The sequence below is a fragment of the Crocodylus siamensis genome, chromosome 1, assembly GCF_052110815.1.
Source record: "Crocodylus siamensis isolate JL-2025a chromosome 1, ASM5211081v1, whole genome shotgun sequence".
Classification (NCBI taxonomy): domain Eukaryota; kingdom Metazoa; phylum Chordata; order Crocodylia; family Crocodylidae; genus Crocodylus; species Crocodylus siamensis.
The window spans coordinates 113,475,787-113,492,609 of NC_143395.1; the positions used below are offsets into that span (position 1 = coordinate 113,475,787).

At 43.6% G+C, this 16,823-nt stretch overlaps 1 protein-coding gene across 5 annotated transcripts in view; it reads left to right on the top strand.

Annotated features, from left to right (window-relative positions):
- Window positions 1–16,823, top strand: part of UTRN (utrophin) — a 553,135-nt gene that overhangs the window by 433,059 nt on the left and 103,253 nt on the right. For all 5 annotated transcript variants that reach the window (XM_090040990.1, XM_090040992.1, XM_090040993.1 and 2 more), the window contains one exon: window positions 3,938–3,998. In XM_090040990.1, coding sequence (XP_089897116.1) covers window positions 3,938–3,998 — 61 coding nt within the window. The remainder of the gene's footprint in view (window positions 1–3,937; window positions 3,999–16,823) is intronic.

The window sequence follows — 16,823 nt, forward strand, 5'->3', positions numbered from 1 at the left end:
GGTGAGTTGTACTACTGAACTCAGGCCTGCTAGTTACTTTAACCCAGATCTTGAGTGCAGAGAAGAGAACTTGAATGCTTTCTCCAAAAAAGAAACAATAAAGGAAAAGGCATCTAGTACCATTAACTGGTGCCAGATTGGAAGTCTGGCAATCTAATCTGCATTATTAGTACAGTTCAAGAAGCATAAGGGTCAAACTTTCCACACAGCCGTATGAGTTTGCGTCAGATTTATACTGAATGGCCTTCTCTAAGTTTGGTATGAGGTCAGTCTCCAGACTGTTCATTCAAGGTATCTGCTAACCAGGGGGTCCATCTTTGGTGACTGTCTTTGTGATGTCCACCATAACAGAGACAGGTACAGGTCATAAAACGTTAGGCTTCACTGTTCCTCTATTTGCTTCAAGAGGCAGTTCGGATCTTGCTTATCTTTTTATCAACTCCTTTTCTCCCCTCCCCCACCCCAATCCTCATAGTTATTATTATAAAAGAGGAAAGAAAAAAAAAAGTAGTGCTTCTCTGGTGAATAACTCACAGAAAAATTCCTGATTGAGAGAGTGATCATGGACAGTGTTAAAGGAAATACCTACAGCTTTTGTTTAATGGACTACTTCTATATAATTTGGAACAAGTAGCTTTAAAAGGAAAGAAACAAAAACAGTATTAAGTCAGGAAAAAATAAGTCTCTCAGTCTGACAGGTTGAGGTAGTGCATATTCCAAACACAAATTTTTCATACTCACTTTACCAGCCAGAAACACCATCCAACAGTGAAGAACAAACAGGGTTGTAATTTGGTTAAAATAACCTCAAAACCTTAAAAAAAAAAAAAAAATTCCTAAGATTCAAGGTTTGATTTATTTGATACTTTGAAAGTTTATTCCTAAAAGTTTCACTCTTCATTGAAGAGGACAGATCTTCAGTCTGTATTTGGTTTAGGAACAGTTATTTTAGATTTGCTTTTTCCTGTTTTCAGCCCACCTTGTCCCCTGGCTCCATGTCCCTTTGTGTCAACCTGTAGACCACAGCTAGTGCCATTTCCTGTGGGCAAATCCCCCCCACCTCTCTCTAATGTCCCCTTCTCTCACCTTATCTGTTGATTCCTCTTCTCTCATTTCCTTCCTCCATGTTCCAGCACCTTCCAGTATCTGCTGAACCTTATTCCCCCACCTATCAGCATTTACCTTCAACAAAATTTGACGTCATACAGATAGTTGTTATTTGTCTGAATGCCAAACTTGGATTCATCCACTTACTACTATACAGCTGCATATGGCAGGTGGGCAGTATGACAAGCTGGTCATTCCTTACTCCAAAAAATATATTGTGATACAGCAATGTACATAGGTTATCACAGCTAATGCTCTATCCTTTCTTTGATCTGTTTCTGTCTTGCCAGCAGTTCTGTATAAAAGAAGAGAGCAGTAGCAATCTAATGTTATCTTTTGCAACTTGTAACTGATGCCAGTTATTTTCCTATTGGAAAGTTTATCTATCCCTGTTATTAAAAATGGATGTTAAAACATCTACTTTTGGAATAGTTCCATTATTGCATAGAAAATCCATTATTGATTAGAAAAAAATGTTACGTTACTATCTGCAAACCTAAACAATTTGATTTTTCTTTAATCTTCGTTTATTTTCCATCCATAGTTCCATTTCTCTGTACTTCATCTTTTGCATTCTTTGTTACATTAATGTCCATCAATCAGTATCTCCATATGCTTTGCTTTGTTTCAGCCTGCTGTACTCCTGAATTAAAGCTTTCAGACATCCTGTTTAATGCATCCCTGAACTGAATCCAATCTTTTGCTAATATCTGCAGTGTTCATATTGAGTGCCAGAATCAAGAATTACTTTGTTCATCTTCCACCAAAAAAAGTGATTTAAAAAAAGGGGGGGGAATTCATCTTTGTTAGAGGCTCATATAGCACAGAAAACTGTGAATGGTTTTACTGAGTTTACTTTTTAATCAGTGCTGTATCACTTGATCTATAGGAGGTGGAGACTGAAAGAAATGCCTCTGGTCATCTAGTCCACCCCCCTGCTAGTATATGAAAAATCCCTCCCTCTTGTACCATAAAAGTTGAATCTGAACCAAAAAACAAAACAGCCCTTGTGATCAGTTGGTGATCAGCAGATTGGAACCCTGGTTCTCAAGTCACAGGGTACTTGCAATTTGCCAATCAATTGTTTATTGGCTGGCTCTGGGGATCACACAACAGCTTGAACAGGCCCCATGGATCCCTTGAGCCAGCTCATCTGGGATTATGTTAATGATCTCAGGCTCCCCCTGCACTGGCAGGTATGGCACAATAAGGATCTGATTGCTGATCCCAAAATCACACCTTGTGTCACACTCCTATGGCATGGCAGGAGGTGTGATTTGCTTGGATTGTGGATTCAATATCATTACACATTTGAGCAAACATTTGTCAATGGCCATAGTAATTGTAACTTTTCTTCAGAATGTATGAACCAGCCACTTGCTCAAATGTCTTTCCTTCAATGATTTTTTTTATTTATAACTTTTTTTAATATATTTTTTAAACCCTGATGTTATGCAGTGCTTATCTTGTCCAGCCCTGTGGGCCAGATGAGTAGTTCAGGGCTGGTCCATTGGCCTTATCTGGTATGCAGGTTCGGTCCACAGACCTGATCTAGCGTGGAGAGAACTGTCATTTGGACCATAGGGCTCTCCAGGGGTCTGGAAACTTGCTGAGAGGATGAGAGGAAACAGTGTTAGTTGCTGCAGCTCCAGGAGCTGCACCTCCAGAGGCTCCAGCAATTAATACTGCTGCCACTTCACCACCAAAGGTCTGGGCCTGTGGAGAGCCCATGAGCTGAATGACATTGGTCCATGGGCTATCTGTTGGTCATCCCGGATGTAGAGAGAATCTGTTTGTTCAGTAGGTTATTCTATTACCTATGTAGAGGTTTAGTCCATTTTTCATAGATGTTTGAATGGGGGTTTCGTGTCTCACTGTAGGAATCCAGTTGTCAAAATTTGGCTGGTATATTTCATTATTAAATTCTCTACACTCTCATCATTAATGTCAGAAATAGTCTTTCAAGAATCACATATCATTTGCTTCTGTATTGAATATGGTAAAGTGAATTTCCTTTACACTGCAAACTATAATCACATGCCAATTTGGTTATGTTCTCTGGGGAGATATACATACCCAAGTTCTCTTACCACATCGCCACTTCAAAGTTAACTGCCAATTTTCCCATTCATCTGAATTCCTCACCTCCTGTTATCTCTGGAGATCTTTAGATCACTGTACTTGTATTGTATCATAAGTAGTGCATTTTTTCAGGTATGGATTTGTTGTTGGGCTGCTTGGCATTACAGATGGTCTCCACTGATGCATCAGACTTGCATACATTTCTGCAAAACTTACTGATCTATAGCAAAGAGAGCATTAATCAGTATTAATTTGGATTGCAAATACAAGCTTGCAGTTATAACTAATAATAAATGTTGCTGCATTGTTACCTTTTAATTAAATTGTGGGGTGTACATTATGGTGATGAAGGCACTTATTTCCAAAGCTTAAAGCTGCTCGTAATTTCTAGATCCCATTGAAGCAAGTAGAGAAGCTAGTTTGTTAGCCTGCTCTGAATGTATGGCTTAATCAGCTACCATTTATAATCCTTTTTTAGAGTGAAATCACCATATTCGTTTATTTTATGTTTTGCTTGTCATCAAATAGATGGCAAGCACTGCCTGATTATATTGCCATTGTTTTCTCCGGCTGATTTTCCAATTACTGAAAGCCTGACTGCAAAATTATAGTAATTCCTATTTAATTTATTAACTCAAGGTCTAATTTTAAAAGAAACAGTTGCTTTTTTGCTTGTTTGCTTGCTTTTTTTTTAAGGATAGGTGCTACCTAATTACCATCTCATGTCTTTTTTTTTCCCGCCCCCCAGCTTCAGTTCACCTTCCATGGCAGAGATCTGTTTCACATAACAAAGTGCCCTACTACATCAAGTAAGTTTGTCTTGGTTCTCATTTAGTTTCATTAAAGAAAGCAGGAAGTCTTATGGATTCAGCCTGATATTAATCTGGTGTTATAGGATCAATAGAAATGTTATCAAAATAACCTGTTTAATGTATCAAGCTGGATATACTATATATTATACTTCCAGTGTCTACAAGATGATTAGAAATATGTAACAAGCATCCAGCCAAGAAGTTCCAGTTCAGCACAATATTTAAGTATATTTGTTTTGTTAGGTGCATTGAAGTCTATCAGGTGGGTAGTAGGAGAAGGGGGAGAGGGAGAGATGAGTGAAACTAGGAGATATTTAGATGTTTTAAGTTAATCACATGTTTAAGAAGCTTACTTATTCAGACTCTACCCTCAGACACAAAGGAAGTAGATTTGTTTTCATGAGAGACTGAATCCATTACATAACTACAGTACGAAGCCATTTAATGACACACAGTTAATAGAAATAATTTTGTGATTTACAAGGGAAAGAGCATGCTTTCTAGCTGAATATTGCTCATTTTTCTTTTTTGCATCTAACCACTTGTTGATTCTCAGCTTAGCTTTTTCCTTAGCTTTTGAAAGTCCTCCCATTGCATAAAATTAATCTGTGATGAATAAAATTGTACAAATCCTGGTTTCCTTTGAGAGATTAATTTTGTAAAGAATAGAAATAATTCCTTATGAAGATATGGGGCATAATTTGATGCATTTTAGTGGCAAAACTGTGGACAAAGATTAATGGTATTGGCTTTTTTATCAATAAATGCTTACTTGCCTGTCCTTTTCCCCTTGTGTTTGAAAGGCAGAGTTTTTGTAGCTTTATAAGGAGACTAGCTGCTTGCAAAAAGGATAGTTTCAATTTGTAATATACATTTCAGAGTTATGGTAAATAAACCCTGTAAAAGTTCTTGGGGAGGAAGTCTTTCTAAAATGCAATGGCACGAGTGGAGGAAGAAATGCACATTGTCGAAAATTAGCCCTGCTTCAGTCAGGCAGCGGTGAAATTAGAGCCACCAGTTTGATAGTGGCGGGGATTCAGGGAAGATCTATGCTTAAGGAAATAAGTTTGACCACAGCTCTTGCTATTCCTGCATACCTTCCTCTAATTAATGGAGCATTTTGAGGATGAAAAGTACTAGTACCTGAAGAGCCTCTAGTACTAGGAGAGGCAGAGTTATTTAGATGGAGGGGAAGGATGCAGTGTGTACTTATTCATTCCCTGCTTGTACCTAGACAGGAGGGAGAAAATTCAGTTTTCGTTTTTCTCACCAGATTCCCTCCCCACCAAATTGATCTTGTGAAACATCACTACCTACAACAATCCCAAAAAGATTATTGGCTATATCATCTTACCTATTTTGTGTGCCCCACCTTCTTGTTCAACATGAAGGAGGTGTGTAAGATCAAACTGACATTACAGCTGCAGCAGTGAACTTTTTGGAATCTCTTCTCTCTCCAGAATTAACTGTCAGGGGGTTTGTTACTGATAGATGCAAGACAGTGAATGTCAAAGCCAGAATCCTTCATTGTTTTCCATCTATTGGTGCAGTTGTAAAGCAGCACTGTTTGAGCTAACCTTTCAATTTCCAAGATTGATTAAGGCCTATAGATCAATGTTAATGTACAGGCACATTCTGCATCCAGTATATTTTATTTTTTCTGTACCAGTGTATGGTACAGATTAAACAAACAAGATATATATTTAAAACTCTGGTTTAATATGTATTGTTTGTTTTATAGAAATACCAGGGCTAAGAGAAGCTAGTTACATTACATCAATGTGCTGTAGGAACTGGAAATGAGCAGAAAAGGTTTTCCTGTCACATAGATTTCAGTATTTCAGATCTTCTAGTCTCCTGTATTCTAAGAACGTTGTCATTTATATGCAAACCCAGAAAACCAAGGAAATTTGTAAAGAATCTCTGATTGTGGTAAGGATGCCGTAATCTAGGTGTCCTGCAACTCTGGAGGCATGATGAGTGTGGTGAATGTGGACAGTTGGGGTTAAGAGAACATGCATTAGCATTCTATAAGATTTTTCATAGTACGACAAAACAGGAACGATAATGTGCAAGTGAAAGAGGGTGCTATACAGCTGCAAGTGGGCAGTATGGGCAGTATGATAAAGTGGTCACTCCTTAGTCCACAAAATATATCCAGATGCATCAATACGCATGGGTTATCACAGCTAATGCTCTATCCCTTCCTTGATTTGTTTCTCTCTTGTGAGAGCTGTATTCTTTTTTTTTTATCATTTTCTATCTTCTTTTTCATTATTATAAAGTTTGGTCTTAATATTCAAGGTCAAAGCAATTTCACTATACAAACAATTGTTCACTGAACCCCCCAGAGGGTTTTGTCCAGCTGTTTTTCTGTTGTCTTCGTGATGCATGCCAGAGAAGTATTGCCTTGGTATTTATGTCTTAAAAGATTGGCAGAACGATGTTATGCATGACCAACAGTTTTATTTATTTTTGAAAAGCAAGATGAAGCTTGTGAGGCTCCTCAGTTAGTTGAGCAGGCTTTCCTTGGCAGTGTCTTTATTTTCTTGTTGCGTACTGTCTCCAGGTTTCAGAGTTGACAGCAGCAGGTACAAGAAATGTAGAGTAACAGCAGTACTGATTCTTAATGTTGCCTTTCTACTCATTGTCAGACTGGGTATTATTATTGTGATTTAAAACTCTTTACAAACTTTGTTTCTTAATTTCAGACCTGGTTTAGAGAAGAGAAGGGAACCAGTGCTGTTATCAAAAATATATTTAATTTAACAGATTAAATGTGCTCCATTAGTTTAATTCAAGACAGTAATCAGAAAGGCTTAATGACTGTCCTTTACCAAGTGTGTGGAAGCTGTGCAGATTATCTCGGCACTTAATTTTTCTAGTGATTTTTCTAAATTGTACCAAAATCTGCAGTTTAAATAAAATGCAGCCTGGAGGTAATCTGCAGAGGAGACCAAGTTGCATCGTGTTTCATCTTCCCTTATATTTTAAGAAAAGTTAAGTTTAATATTCCTGTTCTAAGGGGATATCTTAAGGCACATTGCTCTGATGTTTCCTAGTAATTGGGAAGGATTTAAAAAACTGAACGTTAATATGCATTTGTGTGGGATGTAGAAAAACAAACTGATGAAGGAGGAGAATATGAGTATGATTCAGTGTCTGATACCTTCTTGTCTAAATGAGGAGACTCAGGAAAATTAAGCTGGATTAACATTTTAAAGTGTATTAGTTACACTGCATTAAACTACTATGTGGTCAAATTTACTCAGAAGTAGAATGGTTTTAATTCAATCTAGTTCAGTTTACTTTGGAAGTAAAGTAAATCTAAATCAAATTGAGACCGCTTTATTTCTGAATCATTCAATTTATTTTTATTTCACTTCTTTGGGAAATAAAGCTACATTGAATTGAGGCCACTTTTGTTGTAAGGAAGTGTGCCCAGACAATGGTTTAATGCAGTTTAACTAATCCACTTGAAATTTATACCTTTAGTTAATTCAGATTAATTTTTCCGAGTGCCTGTTTAAACAATATGTAAGATATTCAGAAAATGACATGCAGATGGTCTTATCTTTCAAAATGGGATGCTATAGTAGTACATACATTAGCATGATGTTTTAAAAAATGCATGCTCACAAGTTGTGTACCAAATGTAAAAATATCACTATTAAAAAAATGAAGGATATGAGCTGAAAAAGTGAAAGGGAATACTTTGGTTTGTCATAGATCTTTAAGGAGAGTGACACAATGATTAAAACGTCCATTTTTTTTTTGGATAAGTAGCATTTGTTCCGTCTCCTGCCTGATGCCAGTGGTAACAGACATTTACGTGCAGAGACAGGAATGACTCAAAAGAAAAATGGGAGTTGTAGCCTGCTAGCAAAATATGTCTGCTTCAGAGTATGGTTGCTTCGCTTACCTGTTTACTGACTTTTATGTGAATGTGTTGATTCATTCTGGAGTTCTGTAGAGTACTTGATATATTTAAGAGCTGTTTCTTACTGGCTACTGTGTAAACTCCTTTGACCAAAGGGTAACCAGGGGTGGAGTACCTTTAAAGGAAGTGAAAGTTCTTTGTTAGCAAGAAGATTCGCACTACTTTTGAGCCCAGATTTATGGAGTACTTCATGTTTCTATGCTCTGTACGATCAGCTAAAGCTGCATGTGCAGTTTAGGCTGTCACTGTTTCCTCCTCCACTTGTAATATTTTATTATGTAAATCAAAAGCATTACTGCTGCCAGTTGGGATTTGATCTGTATAAGAATTTTTTCTTAGACCTTTGCTATTCTGTCTGCATAATATTAAGTGGTAATAGTTTCAGAATTCTGCCACTTTAGGGGCTTCCAAAATTAATTAGAATTTTTTTTGTATTAGAATTCAGTCAGTGATGTTTGAAATCAAACACATGACTAAACAGTCGCTTAAAAAAACTGTCTAGATATAGTTGAAAAAAGTTGAATCTTTTTGTCTCCTGGACACAAGATTGTCCGAGAGACTTGGACTAATGAGCAGTATAGGAAAGGATGGAATGCTGGCCAAAGACTGTTTCCTAATTCACTACTTGTAATGGATGTTGTTATCAGTTTGGACAAAATGTTGCAAGAGACAAAAATTGATTTCTTCAAACAAGCATTACACAATTTTTTTATAGATTGTGCTGCAAAGATATGTGGGTTATAAAGGATATTCTCTACAGTTTTATTTATAACCATTTGGAGTGCACGAACAAGACATGATTGGCCTCTACTAAGAGAATGCAAAAAATAAAGCCTAAGAAACTCTACAGTCCTATAAAAAAAAAAATTAATAAATTTGGGAATTTGTATCTATTTCTTCGCCTCCATTTTTCTGAGCAGGGACCAGGTCACCCCCTACACCAGGATCCCCGTAGGCCCCAGGGAGGTGCACCCAGGCCTAGGGTCAGTGAGGATCTAATCAGGGAACTTCTGGAGGGACTGGACGTATTTAAATCAGCTGGTCCTGACAATCTCCACCCCAGAGTGCTGAGAGAATAAGCAGAGGTCATTGCGGGACCCCTGGCATGGCTTTACGAGCATTCATGGTGCTCTGGTGTGGTGCCAGAGGACTGGAAAAGAGCCAATGTGGTTCCCATTCCAAAAAAGGGAGGAAGGAGGACCCAGGAAACTATAGGCAGTTAGTCTTACCTCAATCCTGGGTAAGCTTTTTGAGAGAATTATCCTGGCGCATGTCCGCGAGGGGCCAGCAGGGGAGATTATGTTTAGGGGCAACCAACATGGGTTCATTAGAGGCAGGTCCTGTCAGACCAACCTGGTGGGCTTCTATGACCAGGTCACAAAATCCTTAGACGCAGGTATGGCAGTGGACGTAGTCTTTCTGGACTTTCGGAAGGCCTTTAGCACTGTCTCTCACTTCATTCTCATTAAAAAACTAGGGGACTGTGGCGTCAACACCTACACAGTCAGTTGAGTCACTAACAGGCTGGAGGGTTGCACCCAGAGAGTGGTGGTGGATGGGTCCTATTTGACTTGGAAGGATGTGGGCAGTGGGGTCCCTCAGGGCTCGGTCCTCGGGCCCACGCTGTTCAACATCTTCATCAGTGACTTGGATGGGGGGATAAAAAGCACCCTGTTCAAATTCGCAGACATCAGTAGGAAGTGGGGGGGAAGTAGGCATGCTAGAAGGGAGGAATAGGTTGCAATCAGACCTAGACAGGTTACAGGGGTGGGCAGATGAAAATAGGATGGGATTCAACACCGACAACTGCAAGGTGATACACCTGGGGAGGAACAATCAGCACCATATGTACAGGCTGGGGAACTCCCTTCTCATCAGTACAGAGGCAGAAAATGATCTTGGAGTCATCATTGATACCAATATGAACATGGACTGGCAGTTTGGGGGTGCAGTCAAGAAGGCCAACCGCACCTTGTCATGCATCCACAGATGCATCTCAAGCAGGTCCAAGGAGGTGATCCTCCCCCTCTACGCGGCACTGGTCAGGCCGCAGCTGGAGTACTGTGTCCAGTTCTGGGCGCCACACTTCAGGAGGGATGTGGACAACATGGAGAGGGTCCAGAGGAGGGCCACTCGCATGATGAGGGGGCAGCAGGGCACAGAGGAGGGCCACTCACATGATGAGGGGGCAGCAGGGCAGGCCCTACAAGGAGAGGCTACGGGACCTGAACCTGTTCAGCCTCCACAGAAGAAGGCTGAGGGGAATCTAGTGGCCATTTACAAAGTACTCGTGGAGACCAACAGGCATTGGGGGAGTCCCTGTTCCTCTGAGCACTACCAGGAATGACAGAAAATAACAGTCACAAGCTGGCAGAGGGTAGGTTCAGACAAGATATCAGGAGGCGCTACTTCACGGTCAGGGCGTCTAGGATCTGGAACTAACTTCCAAGAGAAGTGGTGCTGGCTTCTACCCTGGGGGTCTTTAAGAGGAAGCTAGATGAACACCTTGCCTGGGTCGTTTAACCCCAGTACTCTTTCCTGATATGGCAAGAAGTTGGACTTGATGATCTGCTCAGGTCCCTTCCAGCCCTACCAACTATGAAACTTTTTTGTAAAAATTTATGTTGAGGGGTATCTACTTTTTGAAGAAAAAATAATGGTAAAATAATTACCCTTGTACTTCTCAGTGTCGTTAACCACCACTCCTCATGCTTCAGCTTTCTGCCTTTTCAAATTTATTAGGTATTTATATTGGCTAGAAGACCTATAAAGGAAATGAGAGGAGAATAAAGTGAATTCAGTTCAATGTAAGGTAGCTTTATAAGATGATCATCAAAGTGATTTAATACCAAAATTTAGAGTCAGACTAGTTATGTTTATGTGCTCTTAAAAAGGACACATAATCACCCAAAACATAACAGTTCCATTTTATCACTTTCTATATCACGTTTAATATTACAAGGTAAGGAATAGATACCTTTGCTTCACTATTTTTCAAAGCTTCTTTCAGAAAAACAAATCTCTGTCTTCTGAACCTTGTTATACATCAGTGCAGGAGAAAAATCCATTAGCCCTAGACATAATTTCTCCTACTGCTGGCTCCATCCATAATCCCATACTCCATAAGTATAGAAAGAAAAAATAACTTTCAAATTTTTGCCAGAGACCATACAGATATTTACTTAGTTACCAATTGTTGCACTAGTCTTAATTTCTGTTCAGGAATTGTTGGTAGTGCTTTTCTTCAAAGTAGCTGAACAGATATTAGTCTGTCAACCACTGAAATGCAGTCACCCTTATAGTTCACAATATCAGCTGCCTTCCAGCCAAAACTAGTTTTAGAAAGGACTGAAAAAATACTGTATTCAGCTAAAGCTGCATGGAAAGCTTAGGTAGGCAGGTTGCAATAGCTTCAGCCTTCACGTAAGTACATAAGAAGTGCCATAGTGGGTCAGACCAGTAGTTCATCTAGTCTAGTATGCAGTGACAAGTGCACACTTGAGCAGGAGAGCTTTGAAGTGCATATATTTAGAGCAGTGGTACTTAATCTTTTTGGACAGGAGGCCAGATGGGATGTCCAAGACCGGAATCTGGCTGATGATCCTGATCTGGCATGAGGTAGTCACAGCAGGGTCCCATATGGCTACATTGTAGGAGCCTGGCTCCAACCTGGCCCTGTGGGGGGAAAGAGGACATGGCCCAGCCCCATCCAGAGAAAAGGGGGTGTGGACCAGCCCCAACCCAGCCCCATGGGGGACAGAGGGGAGAGAGTGTGGCTTAGTTCCATGGGGGAGAGTGGATGTGTCCCACCCCCCACAAGGGAAAGCGGCTTGGACTGTGCCTATAGGGGGAAGGGGCATAGCTCTGCAGGTGGGGAGGAGGCATGGCTCAGCCCCAGCCTGGCCCTTTGGGTGGAAGGAGACTTGATCTGACCCTGCAGGGGAGGAAGGGGCCTTGAGCTGGCCCCACAGTGGAAAGGGAGCATGGCCAAGCCTCATCCAGCCCATTAGGACAGAGACATAGCCCAGTCTTATGCAACCGCAGGAATGGGGGGAGGCCTGATTTGGCCCCAACCTGTGTAGGGCATGGGGGTTGGAAATTTGGTAGTGGGAGAGGGTGGCCATATTTATTGCCACCACTCCCCTACCATCAAATTTCCTGATCTGTGGAAATCCCCCAGGGCTAGATACCTATGGCTCTGAGGAGTGCATTTGGCCTGCAGGCCAGAGGTTGAGCACCCCTGATCTAGAGTTATCTATTCCCTATTCAATACCCTCCTTAGCATCCACCATTATTGGTTTAGAGATGCCAAAGGGAACATCTCCAACGGTTCTGTTCAATAGCTATTGATTGATCTGTCAACCTTGAATTTATCCAGGTCCTTTTTGGAATCTGGTGGCTATGCTGTCTGCCTCCAACACCCCCTGTGGCAATGAATTTCACAAATTAACTATGTGCTACATAAAGAAGTATTTTCTCTTGTTAGGTTTATATTTGTCACCTATTAATTTTGGTGGGTGTCCCCTAGCTCTAGTATTCTGGGACTTGGTGAGCAAGAGTTCCCTGTTTGCTTGGTTCAGACATTCCCCTTTACCAGTATAAGTGATTGGAAACCAGTACAGATTAGAAGTTTGGAATACAAAACCAGTGTATACCCAGAACAGAAGTTCAGCATGCATAAACTGGTTTAAGGATGGTAGATTTACCCCTCCCCCCTTCAGAAGTGTGTTATGTTCACTACTGATCTAAATACCACTGCTTATGGAAAACCACATAACTTAAGTTGATTCTTCCTTGGGCTTTTTGGATGTCTGTACTTAGTTTTGGTCTACCTCCTTCATGATTTTATAGACCTGTATCATATTCCCCCTCAGCCTTCTCCTTTCTGAAGAGACTTAACCTTTTTAGTCATTCCTAATATGGCAACTTCTCCATGCCCCTGATCATTTTCATTGCCCTTCTCTATAGGTTTTCTAATTCTACTATATCCTTTTTGAGGTGTGGAGACCCGAACTGGACACAGTATTCAAAATATGGGTGTACCATGGGTTTGTATAATGACGTTATAATCTCACCTGCGCTGAGCAGTGGCGGTCCTTGGCAAAAACTGTTCCTTAACATGGGGGAAAATGCGGCCCTTCCCCAACACTGCTGCTGGTACTTCCTGGTATGGCCTCCTGGACCCCGCCCTGCATGTCCACTGACTCTGGGCTGGTGACAGTGTGGAGCCAGACACAGGGGAGATCAGTGTGGGGTCTGGGCAGCTGCAGCAAAAAATGCCAGCAGTAGTGAGGGGGAGGGGCCACTTTTTGTGTGGGCTGAGCAACACTTTCTGCCCATTGCCACCACTGCTTAGTGCAGGTGAGTCTGGAGCAGGTGTGGAGTGTGCTGGGGTGGGGCTGCACGGAGGTCCCCACTGCTACCATGGGGTTGGGGCCAGCAGTCACAGCAGCTGGAAGGAGCTGCTGCTGCCTAGGCTGTCTGGAAACACAGTCCAGCCACGGAGTCACCTCAACCCCACTGTGTGCCCAGTGGGTGGAAAGATGTACCACAGCTGACGGTGAGGAGCTGGCTGCAGTTGGCCAGGTTAGGGCTGTGCATGTGGGTTCCTGATGTCCAGTCCCACCATGGTGAGTCAGGAGCGGGCATAGGGCAGGGCTGGGGTTGTGCGCTGTTGGTGGTGGGGAGGCCCATGGGCTCTGGATGGTTGCAGGGTGGGGGCTGGGGCTGACTGGCTTGAGAATACAAGGCAGTCGCAGGGAAAGAGACTTAACGGTGGGGGTCTACTACAGACCACCTAACCAAGGGGAAGAGCTAGACCAGGAATTCTTAAGTTAGCTCACGGAGATACTTAGGTCAAAGGATGTGGTCATCATGGGGGACCTGAACTTTCCAGACATCTGCTGGGAAGAGCAATCGGCCAGGTCTGACCACTCACGTAGGTTCCTAGCCAGAATGCAGGAACTCCATCTAACCCAGGAGGTGCACAGCCCCCCCAGGGGAGATGCCTTATTGGACCTGGTGCTGGCCACGGCTGACAACCTGGTGAGGGGGCTGCAGGTGCTCGACTACCTGGGTGACAGCAATCATCACCTGCTGGAATTTACTATCCAGCGTAAGGTGGCAAAGACCTACAGGAAGGCAGCAGCCCTAGATTTCAAGAGGGTGGACTTCAATGAGCTAAGGAGAATAGTTGAGGAATCACTGTGGTCCCGGAGGGGAGGGGAGCCAGGTGTCCAAGAAGACTGGTCGCTCCTTAAGGAGACGAACCTCCAAGCCCAAAGGGAGGTAATCCCAACACGGATCAAAGGGGGTAGGAGGGCGCAAAAGCCCCCATGGCTCACCAAAAGCATCCAGGAATGTCTCCTACCTAAAAGAGAGGTGTGCACCCAATGGAAGGGAAGGGCCATCACCAGGGAGGATTATACTGCGCTTGCTTGGAGATGCAGGGGGGCAGTCAGGAAGGCCAAGGTGGAGATGGAACTGGGACTAGCTTCCCAGATCAAGGACAACAAGAAGTCCTTCTCTAAATACATTGGCGGCAAAAAGAAGGTTCTGGGTAATGTTGGGCCCCTGCAAGACACGCTAGGAAATTTGGTCGTCACACCAAACGACAAAGCTAACCTATTTAACAATTTCTTTGCCTCCATTTTCCTGAACAGGGACCGGAACAGCCACCCCCCCCCCCCCCGGTTCCCCCTTAGACTCCAGGACAAGCGCACCTAGGCCAAGGGTTAGTGAAGAACTAGTTAGGGAACTTCTGGAAGGACTGGATGTATTCCAATCAGCTGGTCTGGACGATCTCCACCCTCAAGTACTGAGGGAATTGGCTGAGGTCATTGCGGGACCCCTGGCAAGGCTTTACAAGCACTTGTGGTGCTCTGGTGTGGTGCCAGAGGACTGGAAGAGGGCCAATGTGGTTCCCATCTTCAAAAAAGGGAGGAAGGAGGATCCGGGAAACTATAGGCCAGTTAGTCTTACCTCAATCCTGGGTAAGCTTTTTGAGAGAATTATTCTTGCTCATACAACGAGGGGCCAGCAGGGGAGATTATGCTTAGGGGCAACCAACACGGGTTATTAGAGGCAGGTCCTGTTGGACCAACCTGGTAGCCTTCTGTGACCAGGTCACCAAATCCTTAGATGCAGGGATAGCAGTGGACATAGTCTTCCTGGACTTTCGGAAGACCTTCGACACTGTCTCTCACCCCCTTCTCAGCAAGAAACTGGGGGACTGTGGTATTGACACCCACACAGTCAAATGGGTCACCAACTGGCTGGAGGGCCGCACCCAGAGAGCGGTGGTGGATGGGTCCTATTTGACTTGGTGGGATGTGGGCAGTGGGGTTCCGCAGGGCTCGGTCCTTGGGCCCACACTGCAATGTCTTCATCAGCGACTTGGACGAGGGGGTAAATAGCACCCTGTTCAAATTTGCTAATGACACTAAGATGTGGGGGGATGTGGGCATGCTAGAAGGGAGGAATATGCTGCAGTCGGACCTAGACAGGTTACAGGAGTGGGCGGATAAGAATAGGATGGGATTCAACACTGACAAGTGCAAGGTGATTCACCTGGGGAGGAACAACCGGCAGCACATGTACAGGCTGGGGAACTCCCTTCTCATCAATACAGAGGCATAAATGATCTTGGAGTCATCATTGATTCCAAGATGAACATGGTCCGGCAGTGTGAGGATGCAGTCACGAAGGCCAGCCACATCTTGTCATGCATCCACAGATGCATCTCAAGCAGGTTCAAGGAGGTGATCCTCCCCCTCTATGCAGCACTGGTCAGGCCACAGCAGGAGTACTGCGTCCAATTCTGGGCGCTGCACTTCAGGAGGGATGGTGGACAACGTGGAGAGGGTCCAGAGGAGGGCCACTCGCACAATCATAGCAGGCCCTATGAGGAGAGGCTACAGGACCTGAACCTGTTCAGCCTCCACAGGAGAAGACTGAGGGGGATCTAGTGGCCTGTTACAAACCAGTCAGAGGGGATCAGCATGCACTGGGAACAGTCAGAGGGGATCAGCAGACACTACCAGGAGTGACCAGCAATAACAATCACAAGCTGGCAGAGGGTAGGTTTAGGTTAGATATCAGGAGGTGCTACTTCATAGGGCAGCTAGGATCTGGAACCAACTTGCAAGAGAAGTGGTGCTGGCTCCTACCCTGGGGGTCTTTAAGAGGAGGCTAGATGTACACCTTGCTGGGGTTGTTTGACCCCAGTACTCTTTCCTGCCATGGCAGGGGGTCGGACTCGATGATCTGCTCAGGTCCCGCCCGACCCTAGAAAGTATGAAGAGGGCACATGGAGGGGGCTCCCATGCAACCCCCACCATACCAGCAAACCTTCCCCCACAAACCCCACAATCACATCCTACCCCACACACGATCACACAGTCCACAAACACAGCACCCACTCGCACCCTCCCCCACACCTCCCACTCCCCACATGCAGCCTCCCGCCATACACAGACCTGCAGGACTCTGGGGGGAGCCCTGCTCACTGCTTTTTGCACACACCCCTCCACACACACACACATTCCCCCCTCCAGGCACCTTCCCTTCCACTTACCCCGTACCCACCCCCAAACCCTGCCACATACACCCACATACCCACCCACACATCCCCACAAACACCCCATACCCATCCATCCACATTCACACATACCACACCATCTCTTACGCCCCACATACACAGTCATTCACACCCACACACCCACATCCCCCCACAAACCCCGTGCCCACCCACTCATACCCCCCAGTCCCTTCCTCACCCCCTGCAGTATACAGGAGTAAGACTTCATTTTGAGCTATTATGCAGTCACCTTTATATACATGATGCAAACACACACAAATCAGGATATATATTTTTAATAAAA